General features: G+C 66.2%; 2 protein-coding genes across 5 annotated transcripts in view; both read left to right on the top strand.

Moving 5' to 3' along the window:
• Positions 1-7,483, top strand: part of BSN (bassoon presynaptic cytomatrix protein) — a 104,074-nt gene extending 96,591 nt beyond the window's left edge. For 3 of the 4 annotated variants that reach the window (XM_074602673.1, XM_074602675.1, XM_074602676.1), the window contains 7 exons: positions 474-2,592; positions 2,906-3,648; positions 4,000-4,093; positions 4,218-4,361; positions 4,564-4,618; positions 4,705-4,801; positions 5,312-7,483. In XM_074602673.1, the coding sequence (XP_074458774.1) occupies positions 474-2,592; positions 2,906-3,648; positions 4,000-4,093; positions 4,218-4,361; positions 4,564-4,604 (3,141 nt within the window). In that variant the 3' untranslated portion in view covers positions 4,605-4,618; positions 4,705-4,801; positions 5,312-7,483. The remainder of the gene's footprint in view (positions 1-473; positions 2,593-2,905; positions 3,649-3,999; positions 4,094-4,217; positions 4,362-4,563; positions 4,619-4,704; positions 4,802-5,311) is intronic. The other variant, XM_074602674.1, reaches the window with a different exon arrangement.
• A 460-nt stretch (positions 7,484-7,943) lies between these two features.
• Positions 7,944-12,657, top strand: LOC141749323 (acylamino-acid-releasing enzyme-like). The gene is made up of 22 exons (XM_074602677.1): positions 7,944-8,007; positions 8,704-8,833; positions 8,926-9,052; positions 9,145-9,238; positions 9,335-9,410; positions 9,487-9,650; positions 9,723-9,860; positions 9,949-10,040; positions 10,114-10,154; positions 10,229-10,350; positions 10,517-10,577; positions 10,649-10,746; positions 10,837-10,888; positions 10,973-11,061; positions 11,134-11,272; positions 11,344-11,427; positions 11,507-11,587; positions 11,691-11,779; positions 11,891-12,081; positions 12,151-12,253; positions 12,329-12,435; positions 12,504-12,657. The coding sequence occupies exons 1-22, from the start codon at positions 7,996-7,998 to the stop codon at positions 12,607-12,609; spliced, it is 2,196 nt and encodes a 731-aa protein (XP_074458778.1). The 5' UTR covers positions 7,944-7,995; the 3' UTR covers positions 12,610-12,657.
• Positions 12,658-13,830: the final 1,173 nt, after the last annotated feature.

The raw sequence follows: 13,830 nt of genomic DNA on the forward strand, positions 1-13,830 counted from the left end.
GGTCCCCCTCCTCTCCCAAGGAGCAGCCGCCATGCACGGCTCCATTTTGGGTTGCAGCAGTTCTCGCTGCCACCTTTGCCCCCACACCGCAAAGTTGCCTTGGGCTGCCAAGAGCCCTGGGGCAATTCCCAGGGCAGCAGCAGCCTCAGGTCATTCCCCTGAGCCCCGCTGCCAAGCGCCCGAGGACGGAAAGCAGTTTTTGGGACAGGCGGCGGCGCGCACGCGGCCGGCCCAGCGCTTGGCTGGCTGCCACCCCCGGTAATTACTCACAGAAAGCGCCCTGCCTGTTACTTCCATCCTATTTATTGCGCTTTTACATAAATGCTGCTTCCTCGGTGCGTGGGGGGACACGTGCACAGTGGGCCACCTCGCTGCGACCCCGGGGCACGGGAGGAGATCTGTGATGCTTGGGGCAGGGGGACACGGGGGGCCACCCGCCGGCACCTCTGACTAGGTGTCCCTTGGCTTTGCAGGTGGGGGGGCTGCAGTCGAGCCCACTGGCGCGCAAGGTGAAGCGGACGCTGCCCAGCCCACCGCCCGAGGAGCCCCATGTCCCCCTAGCCAGTCCGGCCACCCCCCAGCTCTACCTGAGTAGCCTGGGCCCCAAGGCTACCGCACCAGTCACCAAGGCCAGCCTGCTGAAGGAGCTGGACCGCGACCTGAAGCTGGTGGAGCACGAGGCCACCAAGCTGCGGAAGAAGCAGGCAGAGCTGGACGAGGAGGAGAAGGAGATCGACGCCAAGCTGAAGTACCTGGAGCTGGGCATCACCCAGCGCAAAGAGTCGCTGCTGAAGGAGCGGGGGGGAGGGCGAGACCACCCCTACCTGCGCTGCCCCGGGGACCGTCGCGACTACCTGTCCGACAGCGAGCTGCACAGCCTGCGCCTCGCCACCTACGATGGCGCCAGCCTGCGCCCCATGCCTGCCGGGCAGTACCCCGACTTCACCGCCACCGCTGCCTCCTATGGCGCCTACCCCTACCCTGCCCCACAGACCCCCGCCGCCTTCCCGCCGGTGCGCCTGCAGCCCCCCCAGTACCCCACGGCCAGCACCTCGCAGGAAGGCTTGCCGGCAGCCCCGCTGCCCGCCTTCGCCTCGCCCAGCGCCTTCCCGGCCCCTGGCGCCACGTACCCGGAGCTGGGAGCCCCAGGCCAGCCGGGCTTCCGACCCCAAAACCCCTACCAAGCCCCGAGCGCCTTCGCTGGGGCGGCCGCCGTGCCAGCAACACAGCCCGCCCTCTTCCAGAGCCTGGCGGAGGTGGCCGGCGGGCACCAGAAGCCAAGGCAGACATCGCTGGCTGACCTGGAGCAGAAGATCCCCACCAACTACGAGGTCATCAGTGCAGCCACCAGCTCCTCCGCCGTCCCCGACGTCACCTTCAGCGTCACGACGGCAAGTGGCGGCTATGAGCAGTACAAGGCGCCTGAGGCCCGGCCGGCCGAGAGAGCTGGTGCGGCACAGGGCCCCTCAGCCAGCTTCTCTTCTGAGTCCCTCTACACCAGCCTGGAGCAGAACATCCCCCGTAACTACGTGATGATCGAGGACATCAGCGAGCTCACCAAGGAGAGCCCGGCAGTGGAGGGCCAGAAAGCGGAGCCAGTGGGCACGGGTGCCGACAGCCGCCATGGCAGAGAGAAGAGCGAGCTGGTGGACACAGAGGGCTCCAGCCGGCCCTGCTGCTACGCCAAAGCCGAGGAGGAATCTGAGGAGGATATCTATGACCACCACGGCCCTGATCATCGAGGGAAAAACAGCTACCACCGAGGCATGGAGAGCAATGGCAGGGTGTTGGGGAGTTCTGCCAGCTCGTCCTACTACTACGGGGACAGTGACTACCGGCACTCCTCGCGGGCTGACAAGCACGGCTCTGGTGCAGCACTGCCAAAGCATTCATCCAAGAACCTGGCACCCGCTGTCATCTCCTCAAAGCGCAGCAAGCACAGGAAGCAGGGCATGGAGCAGAAAATCTCCAAGTTCTCCCCCATTGAAGAAGCCAAAGACGTGGAGTCAGACCTAGCCTCCTATGCGGTGACAACCTCGGTTGGCAGCAGCAACGTGGCCTCCAGGGCCAAGAAGCTGCAGGAGGAGATCACCTATGGCCTGAAGAAGAACGTCTACGAGCAGCAGAAGTACTATGGCGTCTCAAGCCGGGATCTGGTGGATGAGGATGACAGGGTCTACTCTGCTGGCAGCAGAACCCGCTCCTCCGGCTACGGGGTGGAAAAGTCCTCCATCCGGGAGTCGGGTGGCCGGAGCAAGTCCTACGAACGGGAGGGCATGGAACGCTCCCAGAAAGGCAGCTCCAAGCCTTCGTCCCTCGGCATGAGCCAGAGCCGCGGGCGGGCGCCCGTCCGTGCGCAGCCCTCGGAGGAGGAGAGCCCCGTCAGCCCCCTGGGGAAGGCGGTGGGGGGGTCGCGTGCCACTGGGGGACCTGGCCCCCAGTCAGCAGGGGACCCCTGCTCCCAGTTCTGCTCCAGCCACTCGTTGCCTGATGTGCAAGAGCACATCAAAGACGTGCCAAGGAGTCACTCGTACAAGCACGAGGAGGGCTACGGCATGGACGATGCCCATTGCGTTGTCTCAGACAGCGAAGGTAACGGCTCCCCATGGTGACCACCCCAGAGCATGGCACTTCCCCGGGGCATGCCCGTCCGCTCGTACGCAGAGACACTTTCACCGCCTCAGTTTGCTTGACACGTGCCTTCCTCCCCCTGCCCCGGGTGTTCGGTGTTTGCCGGTCCCGCGCGGTGCCTCGCCGTGCCGTGCTGTGCCGTGTCCTGTCCCTACCGACGCGGGCTGTCCCCCACGCGCGTGCCCGCTGCTTGCCTCTCCCGCCTCATTGCATGGCTTCTGCCCGGGCGGCCTCGAGCGAGAGATTGACTGTGGTTTGTTTTTGGTTTCTGAAGCCTATCATTTGGGTCAGGAGGAGACAGACTGGTTTGATAAGCCCAGGGAGGCGCGGGCGGAGAGGGTCAGGCACTACGGTGGCCACTCTTCCTCGCAGAAGAGACCCTCAGTTAAGCACACCTACCACGACTACGACGAGCCCCCTGACGAGGACCCGTGGCAGCACGACGACTACCCCCAGCACCGTGAGCACCGGCACCACGGGGAGTACGGGCGCCACACCGGCACCTCCCGGCACGCCAGCGACGAGCCCCCGCGCCGCTCTGCCAAGCAGCACCCACGGGATCCCAGCCGCCACGAGCCCCGTGGCCACGGACCACCAGCCACCTCCAAGAAGGTGCAGCAGCCTGAGTCCCGCGGGCCTGCATCCTATGGCCCCAGCTCTTCTGAGTACCCCCCGTCCTCCCGCCCCGCTGCTCACCACCATGGTGCCGAGACCCCCAAGGCGCAGAAGACCCCCCAGGCACACGGGCCGGCCGCCCCAGCGCCGAAGCCGGAGCCCCTCGCACACCCGCAGCAGCCGGCGGGCAGGCAGCAGCAGGCAGGGCAGCAGGCGGCACGGCAGCAGGCGGCGGGGCGGCAGGCTGCCCAACCAGCCGGCTCGGCGCAGCCTGAGGCCAGGGGCAGGACACAGGGACCCCCATCGTCCCGGCCACCGCAGCAGCAGCCAGGACCAGCCCAGGCAGCTGGGAAGGTGCCGGCCACGCTCCATGCGCAGCCGGGTGGGCACGCAGCGGCAGCGGTAAGTACGGGCTCAGCTGCCTCCCTGCCCCACGGCTCTGCCCAGGACCCGCCCGGCTGGCCGTGGCCAGGGGCTAACAGGGGAAGGGTTGGGGACAGGAGCCATGGGGCAAGGTGTATCTCACCCATGAGCCCACCACGGTCGCCCCTGGGTGCTGCAGGAGCAGCTGTCCCCTCAAGGGGACCTGGGAGGGGACATCCCTGTGCCCTGGATCCCTCCCTGCCACTTTTGGGGCTACGGGACCATTTTCACACAGCGTTTGGGGGTTTTGGTGTTGCCTCCCAGCCCGGCCACCCCCAGAAGATGCTCTGCCGGGAGGGCGAGCCCTGAGAGCTCTTTTCCCCATTCCAGCCAAAAGCGGAGCAGACGGATGCATCCAAACCCACAGCGAAAGTGCCACAGCAGCCGGGGAGAGCGCCCGTGGCACAGCCCCTGGGAGGAGCAGGTCAGTGGGCCCAGTGGCGCAGTGCTGTCGTCCCCCGCGCCGGCTGCCTGGCACCCCGGGGGTTCAGCCGAGCCCCCCTGTTCAGGCCTGTCCCCTGCTAATGGTGGCTTCGTTCATCCCTCAGCAGACAGCAAGGCCGGGCCGAGGGCAGCCGGGCCGCGTGGTCCCACCGGCCCGGCAACAGGGCAGCCGGGGGCGGAAGGAGAGAGCGTTTTCTCCAAAATCCTGCCGGGGGGAGCAGCGGAACAAGCAGGCAAACTGACTGAAGGTGAGGGCTGCTCCCAGGGACGGGAATGGAGCAGTGATGCTCTTCTGCACCCGGATGGGATTGGGTGCCACAGGGGTGGCTGGGAGCAGCCGGCGGGATGCGGTGCTGCCACAGTTTGGGGCAAAAGCAGCGGTTTGGGGGCCGGGGAGGTGGGGGACCAGGTTGGCTGCGCCATGCTGATGCCTCTCCCACTTCCCCGCAGCGGTGTCGGCTTTTGGCAAGAAGTTCACTTCGTTCTGGTGAGAGAACGGCACAAGGTGAGTGCAGCCGGTGCCGGGTGCTGTGCCGTGGGCTGTCCCTGCCCCGGCTGCGCCTGACACCCTCCCGCTCCCTCCTGCTGCAGGAGTTTGGGAAGCGAGTGGAGATTGAGTCATTGTAGTGGAAAAACCTATGAAGAAGCCAGAGAATTCAGCACGCGGCTCCAGACTCTGAGTATAACGGTGAGTGTCCGGCACACAGCCACACACCGGTCCCCTCCATCACACCCGTCCCCTCTGCCATGCCATCCCCGGGGCTCCCACAGCACCGCTGCGTCCCCTGGCACCTGCTGAGCCCTGCCCCGCCGCACTTCCAGCTTCCATGGTGGGAAGGACACGGTGCAGCCCCATTCCCTTCCCGCTGGGCCACTTGTCCCCGTCCTCATCCCTGAGCGCCGGCCCCAGGCCAAGGCGTGGGGTCTTGGCTTTTTTCCCCTGCCTCGGCAGCGCCGCGTGGGCCGATGCCATGCGGGTGCTGGTGCCGACCCTGGGTTTGCGGGGAAGGCTTGGGTGGCCCAATCTCTGCGCCGGGAGCTTGTCCAGCGCGGGGGCGGCAGCAGCTGCTCCGCCGGCAGCAACTCTTGGCTCGCCGCCGCCCGTTTGCTCGGGCCGGCACTGCCGCTCGGCAGGGTCCCCTCTACAGGGATGTCGCCGCTCGGGCTAATGCCTCTCTCTCTGTCTGTCTCTCACAAGCTTTTGAAAGCAGGGCGATCCCTGGATGCTGGACCAAACGGCAGCCAAACGGGGGCCTGGCAGACACCCCCATGCCTGGCAAGCAGCTCCGGTGCGGCACGCGGCGAGCCCCAACACCGGGCACGGGCGGATGCATCCTCTGCCCCCGCGGCCACCCTGAGGGGACGGGCCTGATCCGTGCCATTGGGTCAGGCCCCATAGGTGACGGGCCGCGGCCCTTTCTCAAGATTATACGCAGAGTTGCTCCCTCCGAACCCCAGCTCTGGCCTCTTCACAGGTTTTTCCCCCCTCCGCGAGCCGAGGGCTGGGCGCCGCGGGTGCCGCTCCTCCTTCCTGACCCTGTCTGCCCCCGCACTGCGTCCCGCTCCCGGCCCCGCCGGGGAGCCCCTGGAGCGCCTCAGCTAGGACCTAACACTGTTTCACTACCGAAATAAGAGGCCATAGGACTCTGACAGGCGGCGCGGCCGGCTGTCGCCGATGCGGCCACTGGCCGGGCGCCCGTCCCGGCACGCGGCACTGCCCCCAAGCCATTGGAAGCATTGAAAGGGCCGCGCTCGCCCTCGCCATGCAGCCAGCGCGCCCGCCGCTGGGCACCCCTTTTCTTTCAAGAACAGCCTTAATCATCCCACTTTGATTTCTGTGTATACCTCATCCACACTCGGGGGGGGGGGACACGGGGCATCGTTGGGGGGGTGTCCTTTTTTCTCAGTTTCTCTGGGTTCATTTTATTTTGGTTTGGGGCTTTGTTTTTGTTGGTTTTTTTTACAACTTTATACCAAATCCTCTTCCCTCTTTGCTTTGTGCGATGAGTTAGCACACGGGCTGTCGTCTGTAGAAGCAATAGAGTGCAGGAGGCTACAAAAGAGCACAAATCCCGTGGAACAAGATCAGGAGAGCTTTGCCTCCGGCAGTATCCTTCCTCTTACTGTGCAATCCAAGTCCTTCTCAAGCCATTTCGTGGGGACGGCCGGCATGGCGGCCAAAGCCCGCTCGCCCCGCCAGGAGGGGGTTCCCCAGGGTGGGGGGAGGCAGCCTGAGGAGGGGGCTCGCCGGTGGACCGCCGCCCGCGCCCCGCCGCCTCCCCACGCCGGCGGCAGCCCCCCCGGTGCCCCCCGCGGCAGGCAGCAGCCGCCCGCTTGCCCGCCTGATGTTCTATGCAACGAAATAACACGACTCCAGAACAAGACCTGTGAATAGCTGATCCGTTCAATGTCGCGCCCAAGGGTTTCATCACAACGCCTGCCGCCGAGCGACCCGGTAACTACTCTTTATCAACCACCCGTGCGTATGAATTCGTGGCATGTTCGACCCACGGAGGGCCACTTTGCCAAAGGGCAGCCCTAGCGCCTGTGACCGTCTGTCCCGTCGTAGAGCATGGCTTGCTCCTTCTCTGCACGGTTCCACCCGCCTTTCAGTGCTTGCTGTTCTTTGCCTGGACTTTTCTTTTTTTCTTTTCCATCAGTCCATCGCTGTACTGAAAGCTCTTAGCAGATTTATGCACTCGTTATCGAGGACCCGGTCGCCGTGGGAAGCCCACACTCCGTTGCAGCTCCCTGGCAGGGAGCTCTGCCAGTGCCCAAGGCTGGGGGAGAGGCCGGTGGCCGTGGGACGGGGGGAGCGGGGTGCTCCCAAGGGGCAGCCCCACGAAGGAGAGCCCCGTCCCTGCGCCCACCTGCCGCCTCTCCCGCTGATGACAAGTGCATCGCCTCCTCTGGGCCCCTGGCTCCCGCCGCTCCTCGCGCTGTAAATACATGTACAGTGTGTACATCGCACACGGGACCGAGACCCCCGCTGGGGCCCGTCTTGCCGCCCGAGCGTATCTGCCACCTTGCCTCCCTGCCCACCAGGAGCGGGGGCCCGTAGCCCACCCCGACGGGCCCCCAGCCCCAATCGTGGCATTCTGCCAGCCGGGACGGGGGGGGTGTCAAGACGAGGTGCCGAGGATGGCTGAGCCCCGGGCGCCCTTTCCAGCGGGAAGTGCGATGCCGGGTGCGCTCCCTCTGAACATTGTGACGGTGTGCGTGTCTGCTGTGCTCTGTGCCACCCGTAGTGACCCTGTACCGTGCCGTACCGTGCCGTACCGCCCCGCCGCTGTGTCGTGACTCCCTCCCAGAAGCTGCCCCCTCACCAGGTGTTTCTGTGGGAACAGAATAAAAAGGACTTGACACAAAACACGGACTGGCCCCGATTCCTGCCTGCCTGCGGGGAGCGGGAGGGACCGGACCCCCAGCACACTGGAGGCGGCTGGGCTGGCAGCCTGGTGGGCCTGGTCAACACCAAGCGCCGGCGGGATCTGCGGCCCACAGCCGGGCCTGCTGGGCTGGGGGGTCCCTGTGGGCCACCGAGGGCCTGATCCCCTCCGGCCTGCACACGGAGCCCCCCCCCGTGCCGCAGCCAGCCGCCGGGGAAACCGCTCCGGGCTGGCCCAAAGGCGGCGGAGCCGAGCCCTGGCCCCCGGCTACGGCGGCGAACGGGGTCCCGCGGGTGAACCGGTGTCTCCGGGCTGGAGGGGCCGGCGGGGGCCGAGCGCCCACCCCAACCTCGACGACCCCGGCCGCGGCACCGCCCTCGCCCGCCAGGGGGCGCCGCAACGCGGGAAGGCGGCCCGAGCGCCGCAGCCAATGGGAGCTGCCGCCGGCCCCGCCCCTCCGTCCCGGAAGTGACGGTGGTCGCGCCGCCGCGCCATGCAGCAGCCGGTGAGGGAGCGGCGGGGGGGTGCGGTGCGGTCCGGTCCCGTCCCTGCCCACGGCCCCGCGCCCCGTCACTGCCCCATCCCTGCCCCATCCCGGGCACCGCCCCCGCCCCTCCCGGGGAGCCCCGGCACCCGCCCGCCCCCGGTGCTCCGGTACCTTCCGCGCCCCCGGGGCTGCCCCACCCCCCAGTAACTGCCCCCAGTGCCCTCCCAGTCCCCCCATGCGGTACCCACTGGTACCCCAGTAAGAGACCTGGCTCGGCACCCGCAGTACTGCACCCAGTAACTGCTCTTGTTCCCCGCCATGTACTCCAGTAACGGCCCCCAGTACCCTCCTAATGCCCGGTGTACCCCAGTAACTGCCCCAGCGCTGCACCCCCAGGCACTGCCCCCGGCACCCCAGTAACCGCCCTCCACTGGTACCCCAGGACTGCCCCTGGCACTCCAGTAACTGCCCCCAGTACTAGAGTAACTGCCCCCAGCACCCCTCTACTCCAGTAACTGCCCTGGCTGGGCACCCCCAGCACTGCCTACAGTATCCCAGTACAACTGCCCCAGCTCTGCACCACTAATAACCTGCCCCCAGTACCCTCCTTATCACCCCCATGTACCCTGGTGCCCCAGTAACTGCCCCCTCTGCCCGGCCACTCCCCAGTTATCACCCCCCCAGTGCCCCCAGCCACCCCAATGGGTCACGCAGGTGCTGTCGAGTGTGGACGAGGTGGTGGAGCTGTACCGGGAGCTGAGCCGACACCCGGGGCTTAAAGCCGCTTGCCTTGGCCCCGATGTCACCACCCAGTATGGGGGCAAGTACTGCAGCCTCTACACTGGTACGTAGCAGGGTGTCCTGCCATCGGTGTCTGCAGGGGTCTCCATCTGCCTGGTGGAGACACTGCAGGTGTCCTCACCCCGATTCTCACAGAGTGGTCGCAGCGGGACCTGGCACGGGCTGAGAACGTCAAGTTCTGCCGCCAGTACCTGATCTTCCATGACGGGGCCACCGTCGTCTACTCGGGGCCTGCCGGCACCTGCTCTGAGATCAAGAATGAGTGAGTCCCGTCCTGTCCCATCCTGTCCCCCTGCGCTGGCGTCCCCTGGGGGTGCCGATGGCGGGGACTGATGGGTGCCCACCCGCCTGCAGGCTGCTGAGCCAGGAGTCCCCCAGTGGGGCACTGAAGGGCGTCCTGCGCAAGGTCCCCGGCAAGGAGAAGAAAGAGGAGAAGCAGTTTCTGGAGGTGAGGGCGGGGGTCAAGCGTGGGCTGGATACTCACTGGGGCTTGCAGCCGGATCCATGCTACGGCATGGGGCTGCTCCGGCATCTCTGCCCCCAGGTCTGGGATCAGAACTGCAAGGTGAAGAGCATTGACCTGACAGCGCTGGACAAGCACGGCACCGTCTATGATGACGGTGAGGGGCAGGGGATGGTGGGGGAGGTGGGGGTTCGGGGGGGACATGGTGGCCGGTGCCTGACCCACCCCTGCAGACCACTTTGGCTGCCTGGCCTGGTCACACTCGGAGACCCACCTGCTCTATGTGGCGGAGAAGAAGCGTCCCAAGGCTGAGTCATTCTTCCAGAGCAAAGCCCCCGAGCTGGGCGGCTCCAGCGAGGATGTGGGGTGCCCTGAGAAGGCGGATGTGCCCCTCAAGGTGGGGTCCCCCTGCCCCGGGGTTGGTGGGGTCCAGCGGGGCAGCCGTGGGGCTGACAGGGTTTTGCCACAGGGCGAGCAGTTCGTGTACCACGAGGACTGGGGGGAAGCATTGAGTAAACGCAGCGTGCCCGTCCTGTGTGTCATGGATATTGAGGCCAGCAGCATCTCCGTGCTGGAGGGCATCCCAGAGCACCTCTCTCCCGGCCAGGTCAGGATGGGGAGCCCCAGGGTATCGGAGAAGGGAGGTTTCGGGGACCAGCAGCAGGCTGAGCCGCTCACCACTCATCTACCTGCAGGCTTTCTGGTCCCCTGACGACACCGGCGTGGTGTTCGTGGGCTGGTGGCCTGAGCCCTTCCGCCTGGGGCTGCAGCATTGCACCAACCGCCGGTGAGTCCCCATAGGGCACCCGCCCCACAGGCAGACCCCCTGGCCCCATAGTGACACCTGTCTCTGCCGGCAGGTCAGCGCTCTTCTACGTGGACCTTACGAGTGGGGCATGCGGTGAGCAGCGCGCCCCAACCCCGCCGGTGCCCTGGCTCCCCGCAGCCCTTCACCATCCCCTCATGCCCATGCAGAGCCACTCTCTGGGAACAACATGGCCGTGTGGTCCCCGCGGCTCAGCCCCGACCGCTGCCGCATCGTCTACCTGGAGAACAACGTCTTTGGCCCCCACCAGCAGTGCAGCCGCCTCCGCATGGTGAGCAGCCCCAGGGGACACCAGTGGGACACGAGGGGGCGGTGGCAGGGCGGCTCGTGCCAGGGTGGCAGCTGGCAGGAAGGTGGTGGTGCCCTCTCCCTGGCATGCAGCAAGGGTGGGCAGGCTGAGACCCTGCAAAACTCATCCCGTCCCACGTCTCCCACAGTACGACTGGTACACCAAGAAAACCAGCACAGTGCTGGCGGACGTGCCGCGGCAGACATGGGGTGAGTACAGCCCTGGGGGCATCGGGAGTGGGGGCACAGAGGGATGCTGAGCACCACCGCACTCGTTACAGGCACCTTCCCAGGCATCTACTGCAGCGCTCTGCCGGCGCTGTGCTGGGCGGCTGACAGCCGCAGGCTCGTGCTGGATACGGCCCAGCGCAGCCAGCAGGTGAGGGCGGCCGTGCTAGGACAGCAGGGGGGCATGCAGGGGGGCCGGGCTGGGTCAGGGCTGCACTAGACTCTGCCCTCGTGCCCCTAGGACATATTCGTGGTTGATACGGTGACGGGCGCCACAACCTTGCTGACCGCTGGTGAGTGCCAGGCTGGCAGGACCATTCTGGTGCCAGGGCTGGGGAGGGGATCACACCTGCAGGTCTGACCCCCCTCCTCCCCAGATGCCCCCCAGGGAAGTTGGTCTGTCCTCACCATCGACCGGGACATCTTGGTGGCCAGGTTCTCCACCCCTAGCTGCCCCCACACACTGGTAAGGTGATGCCCCCTCCCCAGCGCCCAACAGCCCCTCTCGGGGCTGGCACTGACCCTTCTCCCCATGCAGAAAGTGGCTGTCCTGCCTAGCGCCGGCCTGGAGGCGCAGGTGCAGTGGGTCTGCCTGCAGGATGCCGCCCCCGTGCCCGGCATCAGCTGGAGCATCCGCACCCTGCAGCCCCCACCAGAGCAGGAGCACCCCCAGTACAGTGAGTACCCCCAGTATGGCTGGGCTCCACCACCCCCCCCGAGCTCTGACCCCCCCACCCTGCCTCTGCAGAGGGCCTGGACTTCGATGCCATCCTGCTGTGCCCGAGTGAGGGCCCCACCACCCAGAAGCACCCCCTGGTCGTGATGCCCCATGGTAAGAAATTGCCCCCCCACCCTCCCCTGCTGTGCCCCAGCCCTGGCCAGGCAGTGTCACCCCCTTTTTCCTTTCGCAGGGGGTCCCCACTCCGTCTTCACGGCTGGGTGGATGCTGTACCCAGCGGCGCTGTGCCGCATGGGCTTCGCCGTGCTGCTGGGTGAGTGATGCCGGGGGGCCTGGGCACTGTTGGCTTGCATGGCCCCCACTGTGGGGCTGGGGCAGGAGGAGGAAGGGCTCTGACGCTGCCCCCCACCCCCTAGTGAATTACCGCGGCTCGCTGGGCTTCGGCCAGGACAGCGTGTACTCCCTGCCGGGCAATGTGGGCACGCAGGATGTGCGCGATGTGCAGGTATGGCCCCAGCACGTGGTCCTGACCCCAAGGCACCCCACGTGCCTCCGGGTACCTCCAAGGAGGAGTAGCAGGGCCACCTGCCTTAGCGGGTGTCCCCTGTGGTGGCAGCTCTGCGTGGAGCGGGTGCTGCAGGAGTCATCGCTGGACGCGGGCCGGGTGGCACTTGTCGGTGGCTCACACGGAGGCTTCCTGGCGTGCCACCTCCTCGGCCAGTTCCCTGACACCTACCACGCCTGTGTAGTCCGCAACCCGGTGGTGAACATTGCCTCCATGGTGGCTGCCACCGACATCCCTGACTGGTGAGTACCACCGTCCCTGCCCCCCCATCACCCCAGCCCCGCACGTGTCCCCGTCCTTCTTGTCTGCAGGTGCCTGACAGAGACGGGGCTGCCCTACACGCCCGACACGCTGCCGGATCCGGCCCAGTGGACGGAGATGCTGCACAAGTCGCCCATGCGCTACATCGACCGGGTACGTCCCTGTCCCCATCCCTGTCCCTGTGTCCCCGCCAGCAGTGCTGGCGCTGAGGCGGTGCCACTCCTGCAGGTCCGTGCACCCGTGCTGCTGATGCTGGGGGAGGACGACCAGCGAGTGCCCCCCCAGCAGGGGCTGGAGTATTACCGTGCCCTCAAGGCCCGCGGGGTCCCCACGCGGTGAGTGGGGTGCTGGGTGCCCAGGTGTGGAGGTGCAGGCACAGTGCTAACCCCCTTCTCCCCTCCAGGCTGCTCCTGTACCCGGGAAATGGCCACGCGCTGGCTGGCGTTGAGGCCGAAGCTGACGGCTTCATGAACATGGCACTGTGGCTGGTCAAGCACCTGCAGTGCTAACGGCCCTCCACCCCTGCTGCCCCCCAATAAATGATGTAGCTCAGCATCCCTGGCGTCTCTGATGGTGGTGCCGGCACCAGCGTCGCCTCCGCTCCCGGTGCCCCAGACCCCTTGTGCCAGGCTGAGGTGTGAGCTTGCCCCCACCCAGATGGCTGGTGGTCCTGCTACCGGGAGCTGAGCCATTTCCCTGCCATCACCTGCGCCACCTTCGGGGCCACCACCGGGGCACAGACCTTCCTGCTGTACACCGGTGAGTCGCGGGCTCGGCCGCCCCGGTGCTCTCATGCCAGGGGTGCGATGTGGGCAGACGCTGATGACCCCCTCCCGCAGAGTGCAGCCGCCCCGACCTGCCCCGCCGCCGGCTCCTGCGCTTCAGCTGCCACCACAGCCTGCAGCGTGTGGGTAGCGGCGGCCTCACCGTCAGCCAGGCGGTGCTCAGCGCCGAGATCCGCCACCAGTACGGCACGGACGGGCTGCGGGATGGGGCAGCTGTGACGGTGTGTTTCCCCCCCAAACCTGACCTTGGTCTCCCCTGCCCAAGCGATAACCACCTGTGGCCATCGCAATGGGTGCGTCAGGTCGTGATGGCTGCACGGAGCTCAAAGTGGATTCAGGGGAGACAGATAACACAGTAGTCAAAGGCCAACTTGATCAGTGTACCCACCTAACCACAGTACTGATACTGTAATAGATATAGTCATATTTGCACAAAGTCAATCCCTTTACCCCCAGAAATAGCCAGCAGCCCAAGAGCTCTTCAAGCTCTCCTGCACGGCATGATCTCTTCGTGATCCCTTGGGTAGGGAGATGCCTCTCAAGGTTACCCCTCGAGGCTCACAGATTCCTCGCCCCAGCAGATCCCTGGTAAGTGACTAACGGCGTGCTAAACTTTGAAGCCTCGCTAAGGTCGTATCTTAGATTGACTGTGCACACATAATCCTTTAGACGTAAACCGTTGGCTGAGTCTGGGACTAGGATTGGATCCAGCCGTGCCCAGACTGCACTCCGAGGAGTGTAGAAAGCCAGGGGGTCCTGTTGAACCCCGACTCCACGGGAGGGTCTCCCTGACAGCTCGCGCTGAGCCTGTCGTCCACGCAGTAAATGACCAAGTGTAACTTGCCATTGGATATCGTTAAAAACTGTCGCGTTTACCATCGAACCTAGTCATTCGCGGAGCCAATCCGAGTCCCGGCTGCTCAGAAGAGCGGGCTGATGGCAACT

The sequence above is a fragment of the Larus michahellis genome, chromosome 10, assembly GCF_964199755.1.
Source record: "Larus michahellis chromosome 10, bLarMic1.1, whole genome shotgun sequence".
Taxonomy (NCBI): domain Eukaryota; kingdom Metazoa; phylum Chordata; class Aves; order Charadriiformes; family Laridae; genus Larus; species Larus michahellis.